At 41.7% G+C, this 15,277-nt stretch overlaps 1 protein-coding gene across 1 annotated transcript in view; it reads left to right on the forward strand.

The window, feature by feature from the left end:
* The first annotated feature begins 11,745 nt into the window (after nt 1-11,745).
* The window catches only part of TNFAIP8L3 (TNF alpha induced protein 8 like 3), a 65,367-nt gene continuing 61,835 nt past the window's right edge, over nt 11,746-15,277 (forward strand). Inside the window, exon 1 of the mRNA XM_063445693.1 lies at nt 11,746-11,968. Within this exon, the coding sequence (XP_063301763.1) occupies nt 11,923-11,968 (46 nt within the window). The 5' untranslated portion in view covers nt 11,746-11,922. The remainder of the gene's footprint in view (nt 11,969-15,277) is intronic.

Consider the following 15,277-nt stretch of genomic DNA (forward strand, 5'->3'; position numbering starts at 1 on the left):
TTTGTTGAGTAAGAATGATAATGCAATGTCTACATTGGCAGAAAAAGAAATTAACATATAGAATTTGAATGGCTCAAACAAAAACAAGGTCAGTCAATAATCAAGGGTCATATGCCCACAGGGGGATATTGTAACAAGAAGTGAATAATTAGAGTAGAAGTGACAGGTCAACAAACTTAAGTGAATTATAATGGATGATTAGTGGAGGCTAAAGATAGTTTTACATGCTCAGCACATCAAACTAGTCCTCTGTCTCTGTATCAAACAGCATGTTTCAAACGACAGAGCTCTTATAATTTGCCAATTTAGAAAAAGTCACAGCTCAAATGAAATATGGAGGTATATGAAAGAGCATCTTTTAATAGGCACATCATATATAAATGGGCACAGGTACTCATGTTCAAAGCTTTAATCTGCATTCAATACCTCGCAAAGTCTGGGAAGCAAAAGAAAGGAAACACCTTGAGAAATCAAACAAAATGTTTCTATCCAAACAACATTGTCATTTCATTGTGTATCAAAATCACTGCTTTGTTGAACATTTCAAAATTTGCCATATCACTGAGAGGTTTATAATTTTTTTAAAATGATTAATATTGACATATAATATGTTTTCATTTTCAAAAGTCTATTGTGCAAGCCAAAATTATATAATATATATACAGGGAGTGCAGAATTATTAGGCAAGTTGTATTTTTGAGGATTAATTTTATTATTGAACAACAACCATGTTCTCAATGAACCCAAAAAACTCATTAATATCAAAGCTGAATATTTTTGGAAGTAGGTTTTAGTTTGTTTTTAGTTTTAGCTATTTTAGGGGGATATCTGTGTGTGCAGGTGACTATTACTGTGCATAATTATTAGGCAACTTAACAAAAAACAAATATATACCCATTTCAATTATTTATTTTTACCAGTGAAACCAATATAACATCTCAACATTCACAAATATAAATTTCTGACATTCAAAAACAAAACAAAAACAAATCAGTGACCAATACAGCCACCTTTCTTTGCAAGGACACTCAAAAGCCTGCCATCCATGGATTCTGTCAGTGTTTTGATCTGTTCACCATCAACATTGCGTGCAGAAGCAACCACAGCCTCCCAGGCACTGTTCAGAGAGGTGTACTGTTTTCCCTCCTTGTAAATCTCACATTTGATGATGGACCACAGGTTCTCAATGGGGTTCAGATCAGGTGAACAAGGAGGCCATGTCATTAGATTTTCTTCTTTTATACCCTTTCTTGCCAGCCACGCTGTGGAGTACTTGGACGCGTGTGATGGAGCATTGTCCTGCATGAAAATAATGTTTTTCTTGAAGGATGCAGACTTCTTCCTATACCACTGCTTGAAGAAGGTGTCTTCCAGAAACTGGCAGTAGGACTGGGAGTTGAGCTTGACTCCATCCTCAACCAGAAAAGGCCCCACAAGCTCATCTTTGATGATACCAGCCCAAACCAGTACTCCACCTCCACCTTGCTGGCGTCTGAGTCGGACTGGAGCTCTCTGCCCTTTACCAATCCAGCCACGGGCCCATTCATCTGGCCCATCAAGACTCACTCTCATTTCATCAGTCCATAAAACCTTAGAAAAATCAGTCTTGAGATATTTCTTGGCCCAGTCTTGACGTTTCAGCTTGTGTGTCTTGTTCAGTGGCGGTCGTCTTTCAGCCTTTCTTACCTTGGCCATGTCTCTGAGTATTGCACACCTTGTGCTTTTGGGCACTCCAGTGATGTTGCAGCTCTGAAATATGGCCAAACTGGTGGCAAGTGGCATCTTGGCAGCTGCACGCTTGACTTTTCTCAGTTCATGGGCAGTTATTTTGCGCCTTGGTTTTTCCACACGCTTCTTGCGAGCCTGCTGACTATTTTGAATGAAACGCTTGATTGTTCGATGATCACGCTTCAGAAGCTTTGCAATTTTAAGAGTGCTGCATCCCTCTGCAAGATATCTCACTATTTTTGACTTTTCTGAGCCTGTCAAGTCCTTCTTTTGACCCATTTTGCCAAAGGAAAGGAAGTTGCCTAATAATTATGCACACCTGATATAGGGTGTTGATGTCATTAGACCACACCCCTTCTCATTACAGAGATGCACATCACCTAATATGCTTAATTGGTAGTAGGCTTTCGAGCCTATACAGTTTGGAGTAAGACAACATGCATAAAGAGGATGATGTGGTCAAAATACTCATTTGCCTAATAATTCTGCACTCCCTGTATAAGGAGGGAGCGGGGCCTGACTGCCAAGCAGAGCAGATGCATGCAGCCTGAGCTCCAGCATTAATCGACTAAAAACAAACTTTTCAGCCTAAATTTGGGACTTGCTTGCTGGAGCTTGGAAGCACATATACACGGGGGACTCCGGGCACACACTAACGTACTCTTCCTGAGCATTACCTTCGACGACAGCCCGACAGTCCTGTTGCGGCCTACTGGGATCTGGACGGGGGAGAGGTGGCCGATCTCCCGGCGTTCCAGCCCACACGCAGGCAAGCTACACTCCGACCCACCTCCCCCCAGTACTGGTGGGGGATATCCCGGTCCACTTGCTGCAGAGGGGAGAGCACACACGGAAGGCCAGAGGACAGAGGTGCCACAAGACACGAACCTCGTGGCGCAACCAAAATGGCCGCCATGATGGAAGCTTACCACAACAGCCCAGGCACTCAGTGGAAGGCCCTGTGGGAGGCCCTGTTCGATACCATCTGCCGCACATTCTGGCAACGTTTAGCCAAGAACAAAGCTGCCGTGAGCCGCAGACCTCGCAACTCGCCTCCTTCCAGAGATGAGAGCTCACCCTGAGAGGCATCCGGCCGGCAGCGTCAGTAACCAGAGAGGAACCGGGAGGGTAAAATACCCTAAGCCCCAAGACCACGCTGAGAACACGCCGTGTCTGGGCACACCACGCAGAGCCGCAAATGCTACCTACCTTACAAGCCATCCTGGGCCGAAGGCCAAACGGAGATCATCTCCACGGCGCTGTCCACATCGCCGGAAGCCCGCCCGCCGCTGGCGGCGGCAGAACACCAGGGTATTACAGGGCTCTCAAACAAGGGAAGACCCGGCCTCAGTGAGGTCCCGAGTCTGTGGCTCGCATGTGCTGGCCTTCACAATGGCCTGGGGCTGGAGGGCGACCTCCCAATGCCTGCATCTCACTGTCCGCCTGGGGACACTTCAGACACAAGGCACCTGCTGACCATCGATGCACCGGTCCATAGGACCAGCTCACAGACGCCCCCGGCAGTGAGCTTCAACACTCACCTGGAACTCCAATTGGACTGCCCATGAGACTACCCACGAGTAAGACTGCACAGCAAACCGTTATCTGCCTTTACCCTGCAACGATACAACAGACTGGTGACTCTCAGAACTTGTATGTTGTACTACTAAGCATACCTCGCCTGCCACGTTATCTTGCCTACATAGTGCCACCTGCTAAGCAACTTTGATAGCCCAGCATATTTCGTTTTAGCTTATTCTTTATAGCCTGTACGCTAGCCTCATAATTTAGCTGATAAGCGGGCATTGCTGGTACTAGCCTTGTTGATGCATATTCTATTAAGTCTTTAGCTAGTAATGTATAACAGCCAACATTTTGCAGAGACATTTAAAGGGACAAGCATGGTTAGCAAGTTTATTACTATTACTATATGTTGTTAGCTTCGCGACTACTTCAGCCTGATCCACAAACGACTTACCTAATACGTGTCTAAGACCTAACATACAGTGGCGTACATACCAGGGTCGCCTGCGACCCGGTATGAACCCACTATGGCCAGCCTCTTCTCCTGAGGGGCCCAGGAGCCGGCCACCTCAGGGCCCCCCGAGGCTGGCCCTGCTGTCACCCCACGGCCGGTCCTGCGGGCGCGCAAGGGAGCACTCTCCCCTGAGTGCTTCCTCTTCAGCTCCCTCGCGTGCCGCGTACTGATACCGGAGCCAGAAGATGACGTCATCTTCCGGCGCCGGCATCCCTACGCGGCGCGCAAGGGAGCTGAAGAGGAAGCACTCAGGGGAGAGTGCTCCCTCGCGCGCCCGCCAGCCAGCCTGCCTGCCCAGTGACCGGCCGGCCAGGAGCCCAGCAGCACCACTGGACCCCAGGGAATCCCCTCAGCACTCCAAAAGGTAAGGAGGCTGGGGGGATTAAATAAAAAAAAACATGTGTGAGTGTTAGTGTGAGTGTGTGTGTTAGTGTGTGTGTGAGTGTGAGGGTTAGTGTGTGTGTTAGTGTGAGTGTGTGTTAGTGTGAGTGTGTTAGTGTGAGTGTTAGTGTGTGTGTGAGTGTGAGTGTTAGAGTGTCTGCTAGTGAGTGTCAGTGAGTGTGTCTGTTGAGTGTGTCTGCTAGTGAGTGTCAGTGAGTGTGTTACTGTGTGTGTCTGTTACTGAGTGTGTTTGTGTGTGTGTTAGTGAGTCTGTTTGATGTCTGTTAGTGAGTGTGTGTTTGTCAGTGAGATTGTATGTTTTGTAAGTTAGTGTGTATGTATGTCTGTCGCTTAGTGTGTCTCTGTCTGTGTGTGTGTGTCTTCACACTTACCTTTACCTTCATACTTACCTTCTCCAGCGCCGGATTCCCATGGCGCTGGGGATCCCTCCGCCTCTCAGCTCCGAATGCGCACGCATTCAAACCGCCCATAGGAAAGCATTACTCCTATGGACGTTCAGTGTCTACAGTGCGTTGTAGTGATTATTGTGCTTGAAGTGTTCCTTTACAACAATGTAATATGGTCTTGTGATGTTGTGTACAGGAATTGAATTCCCACAAGAATAAATGTGCATTTTATAGAAAGAATCTAAAATTAGAAGCTCTGAATACAAACTCCAAGTTTATCTTTTTTAGCCAGTCCTGGCGAAAGCTTTCATTAGTCAAAAGAATGCAGACCAGCAGGACTGAATGTGAAAAACTGCTTCTAAATTGGAGACATCGAGCGACATGAATAGCAAAAAAAGATAAACTTGGAGAATTCAAACAAGGTCTGGACCAAAATAAATCATTGCATTAAAATTAAAAGAAAATTGGAGCCGTGAAACGGATTCATTCAAGACGAGGCATTACTGTTCATGCCTGCATGGCATCAAGAATGAAAATTTGGGAGAGAAGACAGGGATTGCACTTGGATCACTTTAAAAACAGATTGCACCACTGTTATCATTGTCAATGCCCATAGTTTAGTTTGCAAAGACCACTCATGGTGACATGCCTAAATGGTAAATGGGAGGAATATCCAAAGGTACATACAGTATCTCACAAAATATTTTATAATATCTTTTCATGTGACAACACTGAAGAAATGACACTCTGCTACAATGTAAAGTAGTAAGTGTACAGCCTGTATAACAGAGTAAATTTGCTGTACCTCAAAATAACTAAACAAACAGCCATTAATGTTCAAACTGTTGGCAACAAACGTGAGTACACCCCTTAGTGGAAATGTCCAAATTGGGCCCAATTAGCCATTTTCGCTCCCCGGTGTCATGTGACTTATTAGTATTACAAGGTCTCAGGTGTGAATGGGGAGCAGGTGTGTTAAATTTGGTGTTATCACTCTCACACGCTCTCATACTGGTCACTGGAAGTTCAACATGGCATCTCATGGCAAAGAACTATCTGAGGACCTGAAAAAAAAGAATTGTTTCTTTACATAAAGATGGCCTAGGCTATAAGAAGATTTCCAGGACCCTGAAACTGAGCTGCAGCACGGTGGGCAAGACCATACAGCGGTTTCACAGGACAGGTTCCACTCAGAACAGGCCTCGCCCTGGTCGACCAAAGAAGTTGAGTGCACGTGCTCAGCCTTATATCCAGAGGTTGTCTTTGGGAAATAGACGTATGAGTGCTGCCAGCATTGCTGCAGAGGTTGAAAGGGTGAGGGGTCCGCCTGTCAGTGCTCAGACCATATGTCACATACTGCATCAAATTGGTCTGCTGGAAGCCTTTTCTAAAGATGATGCAAACAGTTTGCTGAGGACAAGCAGACTATGGACATGGATTACTGGAACCGATGAGACCAAGATAAACTTATTTAGTTCAGATGGTGTCAAGTGTTTCTTGTATACAGTCATGAGTGCTGCCGGAACAGGGGAGCTACAGTTCATTGAGGGAACCATGAATGCCACCATGTACTGTGACATAGTGAAACAGAGCATGATCCCCTCCCTTCCGGAGACTGCACCGCAGGGCAGTATTCCAACATGATAACGACCCCAAACACACCTCCAAGACGACCACTGCCTTGCTAAAGATTGCTGAAGGTAAAGGTGATGCACTGGCCAAGCATATCTCCAGACCTAAACCCTATTGAGCATCTGTGGGGCAACCTCAAATGGAAGGTGGGGGAGCGAAGTTCTCTAACATCCACCAGCTCCGTGATGTTGTCATGGAGGAGTGGAAGAGGACTCTAGTGGCAACCTGTGAAGCTCTGGTGAACTCAGAGAAGAGGTACTAAACTGGTTCATGGATTGCAGGATAAAACTTACAAGGAAAGGTTAAAGGAACTTAACATGTATAGCTTGGAGGAAAGACGAGACAGGGTGGATATGATAGAAACATTTAAATACATAAAGGGAATCAACACAGTAAAGGAGGAGACTATATTTAAAAGAAGAAAAACTACCACAACAAGAGGACATAGTGTTAAATTAGAGGGGCAAAGGTTTAAAAATAATATCAGGAAGTATTACTTTACTGAGAGGGTAGTGGATGCATGGAATAGCCTTCCAGCTGAAGTGGTACAGGTTAATGCAGTGAAGGAGTTTAAGTATGCATGGGATAGGCATGAGGCTATCCTAACTATAAGATAAGGTCAGGGACTAATGAAAGTATTTAGAAAATTGGGCAGACTAGATGGGCCGAATGGTTCCTATCTGCCCTCACATTCTATGTTTCTATGATACAGACATTAAAATAAGCAATAACTGTTCTTTGCATGTTTTCTGTAATCAACATATATATTAGCACTCAACTCAGTACAGACAAAAATTACATGTACTGGGTGCAATTCCAAGTCGGAGCCCCTATAGTGTAATTACACACTAATCTCTCCTATTTAAACTACCTTTTAGCGTTATGCACATAAATACCTTATATCAATAAGTAGCAATATCTTCAACCTTACATCCATGAATACAAATACTTTATCACAATTTAAAGTTATATTTGCAATTTTAACAAGACTAAAATATATATCCTATATTAATTAATACCCATACCCAGAAATTCCAATGGTTTATAACAAATTCATTAATATTAAAAAGGCAATTTTAATAAAACTACAATATGCATTCCATGTCATTACATATTTAAAAAATATATCCTATATTAATTTCTTAAATATAAAAGTGTCTCTTCTCAATAAAGCAAATATATATATTTTAAATATGAAATGAATATAGGATATATCTTATTAAAATTGTATATATAACATTAATTTGTGATAACGTATTGTGCTCAGAGGTGTAAGGTTGCAGAGGTACCCTAAGTACCCCTAAATTAACTGGGTTCAGCAGTGTACCTTGACATATATTGACTCCTGTCATTACAAATAGAACAATAATGTCACAAGCCCATATTTAAGTTGACATTCTTACAGAGCTGCTATGACGCACACCTTTTTTATGCTGACATGTTTTATATATAATGAAAATGGATAGTTCTGATCTCATTAGTACATAGCACCTTAAACCGTGCTCATCAGGATTTTTCAAAAGCATCTTCCTGATGACACAAGGAGTGCAAACAAGAAAGTATATGATGGTACTCCAATGTTATGGTTTTCTTTTCCCTATTTAAAAAATATAGCCTATAAAATATAATACAACAACAGTACATAATTCCAGACGGTTAAGGGATTAATGAGTAACCTCGAATCTGTGTAATATTCTCATCAGCATAAGATTTGAGTAGTCAATCCTGAAGTTTTTATATTTGTGAGCATTTATTGATATGTCATTTATAAAACTTATAAAAAAAAAAAATTACAAAATAATAATAAATGTATACTTTGCAGTTTTTACTCTTTTAGAATGTTTGAGTTAAAAGCACTTTTTCTCTTCAATTGTTTCATTATGTGTTGTTTTTGTTATGATTAGATTTATTACTTTGTGACAACAATCACTGATTGTATAAAGATCATTGATTATGTTTTTCTAGAAAATCATAACAACTTTAGTACATACCATAGCCAGGTTGTAAGGATATTGATAGAAAGGATGTACTATACTATGAAAGTAAAACCTATCTGAAATGCAGAATAAATAAATACCTATTTGAGTAGTCAATGGGTTTATTTGATAAAGTATGAGTTGTGGAAAACAAAATCCTCAGTCTATGAAAACATCAAAAATGTAAACTCCACTAAACACCAAAGTAATAAATGAGGCTTTAAGAAACATTAACGTTAGGAATAAAAACATGTAAGTTACAGAATTTTCTTAACTACCTAGTTTATTGGGCCCCTCTCAAATAGTAAAATAAAGAGATTTACTCACCTTTAGTCTACTGACATGCTGCCACTCCTCCCTGTGCTGAGATAATTTTTATAGGTGATCTCAGCCAATCCAGTGCTTCCCCTTGGAGAAGAATTGGGAGGCTTGTGTGCATGTGTGTCAATCACCACACTATGACAATCAGCATCTCCTCATAGAAATACATTGGCTAACTATAACTCTATTGGTAGCATTCGGCATCTTTACGGAAATGTGATGATGCCAAATGTCGGTCCTGCAAAAGATTTCATGGCCTCAACAGGCAACGTCTCTAGTGATTGTCTCCGTGACAACCACTACAGGTTTCCCTAGGTAGTAATACGTCCTTTTCTTAGAAATACATTATTTTCTTAGAAAAGGCAGAGTTCACTTTTGTCAGACTGCAAGGACATTCTCTTTGCACCAGAAGTACTACATTAAGCTGTAGAGATTCTGTTGATTAGGACATCATTTAAGGCCAGGGTAACCAAATTCACCATGTTTTCAGGGACACATCATTTTGTCATAATTATGAAAATGCATGAAAAGGTCTGCCCTGCAGAATGTAAAATGCATATTCTGCAGGATTCGTCATTGCCTATTTCATTAATCTTAAACACCTTCTTCTGAATTCTGCAACCCTTTTCATGTGCTGCCCATCAATATGTATATGTGATATGTGCCGCTGAAAACATGGTGGATCTGGACCCCCTGATCGTGTTCAGACCTGTCTATATTTATATAGACCATCCCCACCTCCCACCGTGTGTCCTAAAAATAAAAGATTATTTTCACCTTTTTCCAGTGCCAAGGTTCTCTTTGTATTGCTACTTAACTCTCTTCTTCTCACTATGTCCCCAAGAAGTCATGGCCTCCAATCCAATGCTTCTCAAAGAGGCTAGTGCCGAATGCACATTTAAGCTTTCCCATAGGAAAGCATTGAACCAATTCCCTACCCTTCTTCCACCGCCCAGACTTTCTGTGGCTGTCCAATCACAGACTTTTCAATACAACTCAAAGATAAATGTTTGCAAGGCAGGTGCTCTGAGCAATTGCTGTCTCTTGAGTTTACCTTCACTGAGCTAACCAAACCAGGAAGTAGCAGGACAGGTTGTATGATGGAAATCCAGGGGGGTCTTGTTTGTTTCACAATCAGCTGGTGTGAAAATGTTAATTTAAAAAGTGACAATTTCTATTTGTGAAGGTGGTCACCATCACTGGGAGCAGAAGACATGGGTTTCTGAATGGTTCTTATGTTTTAGTCATCCTGTGCCCATTACAGGTGCAGGGTGTTTATAATGTGATTATTCAGTGTTAAGGGTTTTGTGTGCTCTCCTGTTCTCCTGGTCTCATAACCAACTAGGTGGATTTGGCTATGGAGAACTGTACTGTGCCATCTGTTTGTCGTAGGGATCAGGGAAAAAAAACGCTATATGCACTACCTGAATAGCAAGGGTTGATAATTTGCATATTCAGGTAGATTTGCAGACTATGAATTCTGCAAGCTGGAGAGGTATTTTGTGTCAATTCTTGTCTCCACCACCCATTTATAAATATGTTATTATGTTATTATAAGATCCTGTATTTTTTCTGATATGATTTTGTTACTTTTGTTTTATTGAAGTTGTCACAGTAATTTAAATGTAATGAGCCTATTGCCTAGTCCCGAGTAAAAAAATAAATAAATAAAGCTCAGTGTGTAGTTCCTTTTGGAACTGCGTTTCCTGTTTGGATTTTCAGAGATCCCTGTAAGAGAGTTGTCATAACTGTTGGCTGACTACCTTGTACCTGTAGCCTGGGACAAATAAAAGAGAGCTAGACCCGAGAGACACAAGTGATTTTGTAAAGGCAGTAGCTAGTCACAGTGCAGGCAGAGGTGGGGGTAAAGAGGAGCTAAAGAGAAGAAAGGCAAAGGGGACAATACCTGCCTGAAAGAAGAGAACTGCAGCCTGTTGGGGTGAAAGAGTTCCTGAGAGACCCCAGTCAAGCTTTGGCGACTGGGTCTAAAGCGTTTCAGGGTCCCTGATCCTGACTAGAAAGCGGACTCGGCGGAGGTACTCAGTCGGAGTACCAGAGCTCTGTTACACTATTGAAATCTGCACTTTTTGTAAAATGAAAATATAGGACACATTCCTCAAACATAAAGCATCTCAGGAAGCTAAACTGCTCTAGGGATCTAAAGTGTCCCTGTAAAAGGACACGAGTACTGCAGGACAGGATATCAGAGGGTCTTTAAATTTACTTTGAATTAAAGGGTTACTTCAACCACCATTCCCACTTCTGCTTAAAAGTGGTATGGTGGTAGTAGTCAGTAAACACTGCACATACTGAGCTATTGGCATTTGTTTACTGAGGGCTAGTTGCACCTCCGACACACATGACTGCAGCAGCCCATAACTTCGGACTGCCTAATATCAATTCTGTGCATAAAATAAGTCGGCCATCAGCTTAACCCTAGATGTGCCCTCTATCTCTCCCTCCCTTTTTGTGTGTAGCCTTCCCACCTACCCAATCAGCTCAGTTTTTTTCCTCTTTTCTTTCCCCACTCTCTCTCTCCGCTTGCTCACTCATAACTATTAGATGGTCCAATTGAAGGCTTCTCTATGAAGTCATTGATTGGACTTCGCATGGCTGCTTTGACATCAGAAGGGGGCGTAGAAAGCCTTTCTGGGAGCTTCACCGGGTGCTGGATTCCAGGTAACACATTTTTTTTAGTTATAGGGGGGAAAGGACCTAAAACATAATGCCCAATTGGGCATTCTTCATTTAAAAATAAAATAAAAAAATGATATATTAAAAGGTGTTGGAATAACAATTCACAATAACTAGCTTTCTATTTTCCACAATTCATTGATTGGTGTGTTGGCCCCAGTGATATTTATATTATAATTAGTTATATAGCAATGGAAAATTGTTCATTAAACTAAACTGAATGAAAACTTCAAACGTGTAAATATTTATAGTTTTTCCAAATCAGCCAGGGTTGCCTACATTTTGCATTTTAAGTTCTCAATTTCCAATAAGTCGTTTTTTAGTCACCCCCCGCCCTACCCCCACCAGACTTGTTAACTAACACTTCTGCTCTTTGTCACCCAAAAAGTAAAAGAACTCCAGGACTTGTCAGAGCTATTTGTATCTATTTGATTCCTCCTGGTTCTAGAATGTGATTTATTGCTGAGATTCTGCAGACAGAGAAAGAGAGAGAGAAAAGAGATTGCCTTGTTGCTCCCTCCAGGATAAAGAAGCCTTGTGATTGGCTGCGGGAGGCTGGGTTGGGGAGTGAGCGAAGCTGCTGATTGGCTGCCGGGTCGCCCCTGTGTCCGCACTGTTAGGGAGCTGGAGATGCTGAGCCGCACAGCTTACCCCGAGCCAGAGGCGGCGGAGCTCAGCTGGGAGCGAGGCGGATAGGGGCGGACAGCCCGGGCAGTGACCTGCAGGGACCAGCCAGACCCCCACAATGGACACGGACTCAGGGGACCTCAGCGAGGGGGAACTCTCCCCAGGTAATGGGAACAAGTTCAGCCTGAGCCCGCTATCCCCAAATCACACTTACTGTAAGGGGGAGAGGGGGCTGTGTCTTTATATTATTACACATTATTTTATATCTCACATTCACTTTGATCTTATTTATTTATTCATTTTAAGCCAGTACATATTTTGACAGTGTTTTTTTTAATAGTGGATTACAACTCCCACCAGGCTCCCCTGGATAGCCACCAGTTGATTGTCCCTCCTGTGTGATGTGAAATCCCTGTTGCTGTTCTTTGATTTTTATTATTTGATGTAATTTCATCATTTACCTATTGCTGCAAGTCTTAATTGTCTGCAGTTTGCCTTAATTACAATACTGTTCCCAATCCCCACTCCTCTGCAGCTTTATATTAACCCATGGACGACCACAGAATAAGCAAAATTCCTTTATATCCGAATTGTCTTATTCTGCTATGATCGTTAAGGGGTTACATATCTTAAATCTGCATCAGATGTCAACTGTACATTTATATCCTAATAATAAAAAAAATAAAAAAAATTATTTATATATATATATATATATATATATATATATATAATTATTTTTTTGTACGTAAAATGTATATGTTCTGTAGCATAACAAAATACAAGAGTCTGTGATGTACAAGCAAAATTAATTTTTGACTGTTTCATCACAAGACACATAATATCACCCTTTGAGTGTCCTCCTACAGTTGGGAAGGCTATTTATATCAGGAAATGTTCTCTTCTTCAGTGATGGCTTAACCCTCTGGCACTCCCGATGTTGTAGTCTGTACACCCTTTAACGGCTGGCAGAGCATTATGTGAAGTGTAGTTCAAATGATCAGGAATTCTGGAGGTTAAGCCATCACTTCCCTGCAGATTATTATTGATTTTTATGCAGTCCATATGGCAACCCTGACCAAATAATACATTGCAGGTTGTTCTGCTGTGTGTAAGGTAGGATAGCCCTGAGCTATTGCTTAGGGTTTCTCTCATTATTTGGATTCACTATATGTTTTGGTCAGCACAGCACTCAGATAAGTTATGTATGGCTTAGCATAATGAGAGTATTGGTCCAAAGCAGACAGAAGTTTCCTTTCCTGACATAGCTGTTAACTGGAAGTCAAACTATTTTTCCACGCTCATTCCGAGGGTGTGAATGTTAGAGGAAAGCCAGATCTCAACTTTTTTTTTTTTTTATATTGGTGACTTGATCCAGGCTTCACGAACATTTCCGTAATGATCCCTTTTATAGTATGATGGCGTTCTGTCCTATTTGTTTTCTGTGGTGCCACACTTGGGGCAAGTTTGTGTCATTTTAAACCACGCAATTCTGATGACCTTTCTGGAAATACATTATACAGAGCAGAGCATTGGGTAGTAAATGTAGGTTTATATTATTGAAAGTGAGCTGCAATAATTAGAGGACTTAAGTCCTAGTGGGGTGGGGGTGGGTAGCAAGGCTGCTTGTATCCGTACTATTGTTTTAAAACCTTCCATAAACTCTGGGCTCTTTTAGAGCAGCTATTAAGCATCAAATATGTTACTCAAAAATCTATCATAACAGATATTATCCACAAGGCATGCAAATTATCTAACATTCATTGTATGTGAGTAATGTGATTAAAAAATAACTACTTGTTATCCTTTTCAGACTGTGTGAATGCACAATATCTACATTTATTTTACCATTTATCTGTGTGCCCTATCTTTCCGTCAATCCCTTCTATGGCATTTTCTTTTCTCCCCATTTTTCAAACGAGTTCTGTTTCTGTCTACTCTATCCTATCCCGCTACATGCTGCGCAGTACTCCATACTGCCCTATTTCTGCACAATCTTTAATAATTCATTCAGAACTTCACACCTATTGACGCCTCTGCATGTTTTGAATCTCCAGTGTGCGAAGGTTTCGCACTGAACTCTCACCAAACCAGGAAGTGACTGAGCCAATCGTAATGCTCTCATTCCACCCACCTCATAAGAGGTGAACATATCCCATAAGCCCCTCTCCAAATTTGGAAGCAATTCCCCCAGCTTACCGATAACTCAAATCACAGTTTAACAAATTGAGCATTAGATTACATTTTATGACGCTGAATTGTGTGCAGCAACTGCTCTTGCTCCTTGTCAGTAAGTTGCGAAGGAGCCCGATAGAAGATGTGGAGACTTGTACAGTGTGCTTTCACTATTCAAGTCTCTACAAGGACTTGGACAGGTGGGGAGAGCATAAACTTCCTCCTGTGATGTATGTCAGTGTTGGGGAGGGAGCTTATAGTGTCCATGATGGTTTTTATATCACTAGAGTAATAAGCAAATATGCACAAGGAGACTGTGACCAGGAGCATCCTTGCAACATTAACTTTGTAAGAACCTTAGCTTGTAATGAATCTTGAAGTATCCCTTTAATTATTGATTATTTTTAGACTTAGAACTTCGAAATGTCTCCATTTCTTGGATTTGTCAAGATACCCATCATTTGTGGCATCATTTTCACAAACATGAGTCATTTCAACAAGAAATTACCTGACTTGTACCAATTCTTCTGCAGGAAATCTCAGACATGGAGCATGACTATTGGCCACTTTACTTCGCTACCTTCTGTGTAGTTCATGTTCTACCTATTGACCTTTTGAGTTCTGAGACTTAGATGTCCAAATTTGTAGACTTGTTTTGCTTTTTTTTTTACATATTAAGTTGGGTTCCTTGTCCTTTTCTTACCGAACAATGGATTGCCCACTAGCCTTAATCCTGATGTGGGAAGGGAGTGGACAGTTTGTAGTGCTCTGTTAGCAAAGACCATTTGAGGAACTTACACTTACTCACTGACTTGTCTCATGCTTTCGGCATTGTGGATCAGGATGCTATGTACGAGAGAATGTGCTTGAGAGAGGCCTGAGCTATTTCTGCAGAGACTGTCCTCTCCTCCCTCAAGACACCAGAGGCTGGTTCAGACACACCAACACCCTCTCCTCAGGTGTGTCTGTGTGTGTGTGTGTGTACACAACTATATACCCTGTTTGCATGTGTGTGTGTTTGGCTAGTTATGTATGAATGGGAGTGATTGACTATTTTTTTGTGTGTGGCTTCTTTTTTTTTTTTGTACATTTTTCTTGCTTTTTTCCAGCAGCCAGTGTCTAACTGCTGCTCAGCTCCACCCACAGGAAAATGTCAGTGACAACAGACCATCTCCTCCTGTTGTGACTTAAATTGGCGTATGTGCAACCGTTGCCACAAATGCACCAATGAAATGTCGTGATCACCTAATAGAGTTCTTATTTGGTCTTCAAAGAAATGCCCCTGACGCATGACATGTACA

Source organism: Pelobates fuscus, chromosome 3, assembly GCF_036172605.1.
Source record: "Pelobates fuscus isolate aPelFus1 chromosome 3, aPelFus1.pri, whole genome shotgun sequence".
Taxonomy (NCBI): Eukaryota; Metazoa; Chordata; class Amphibia; order Anura; family Pelobatidae; genus Pelobates; species Pelobates fuscus.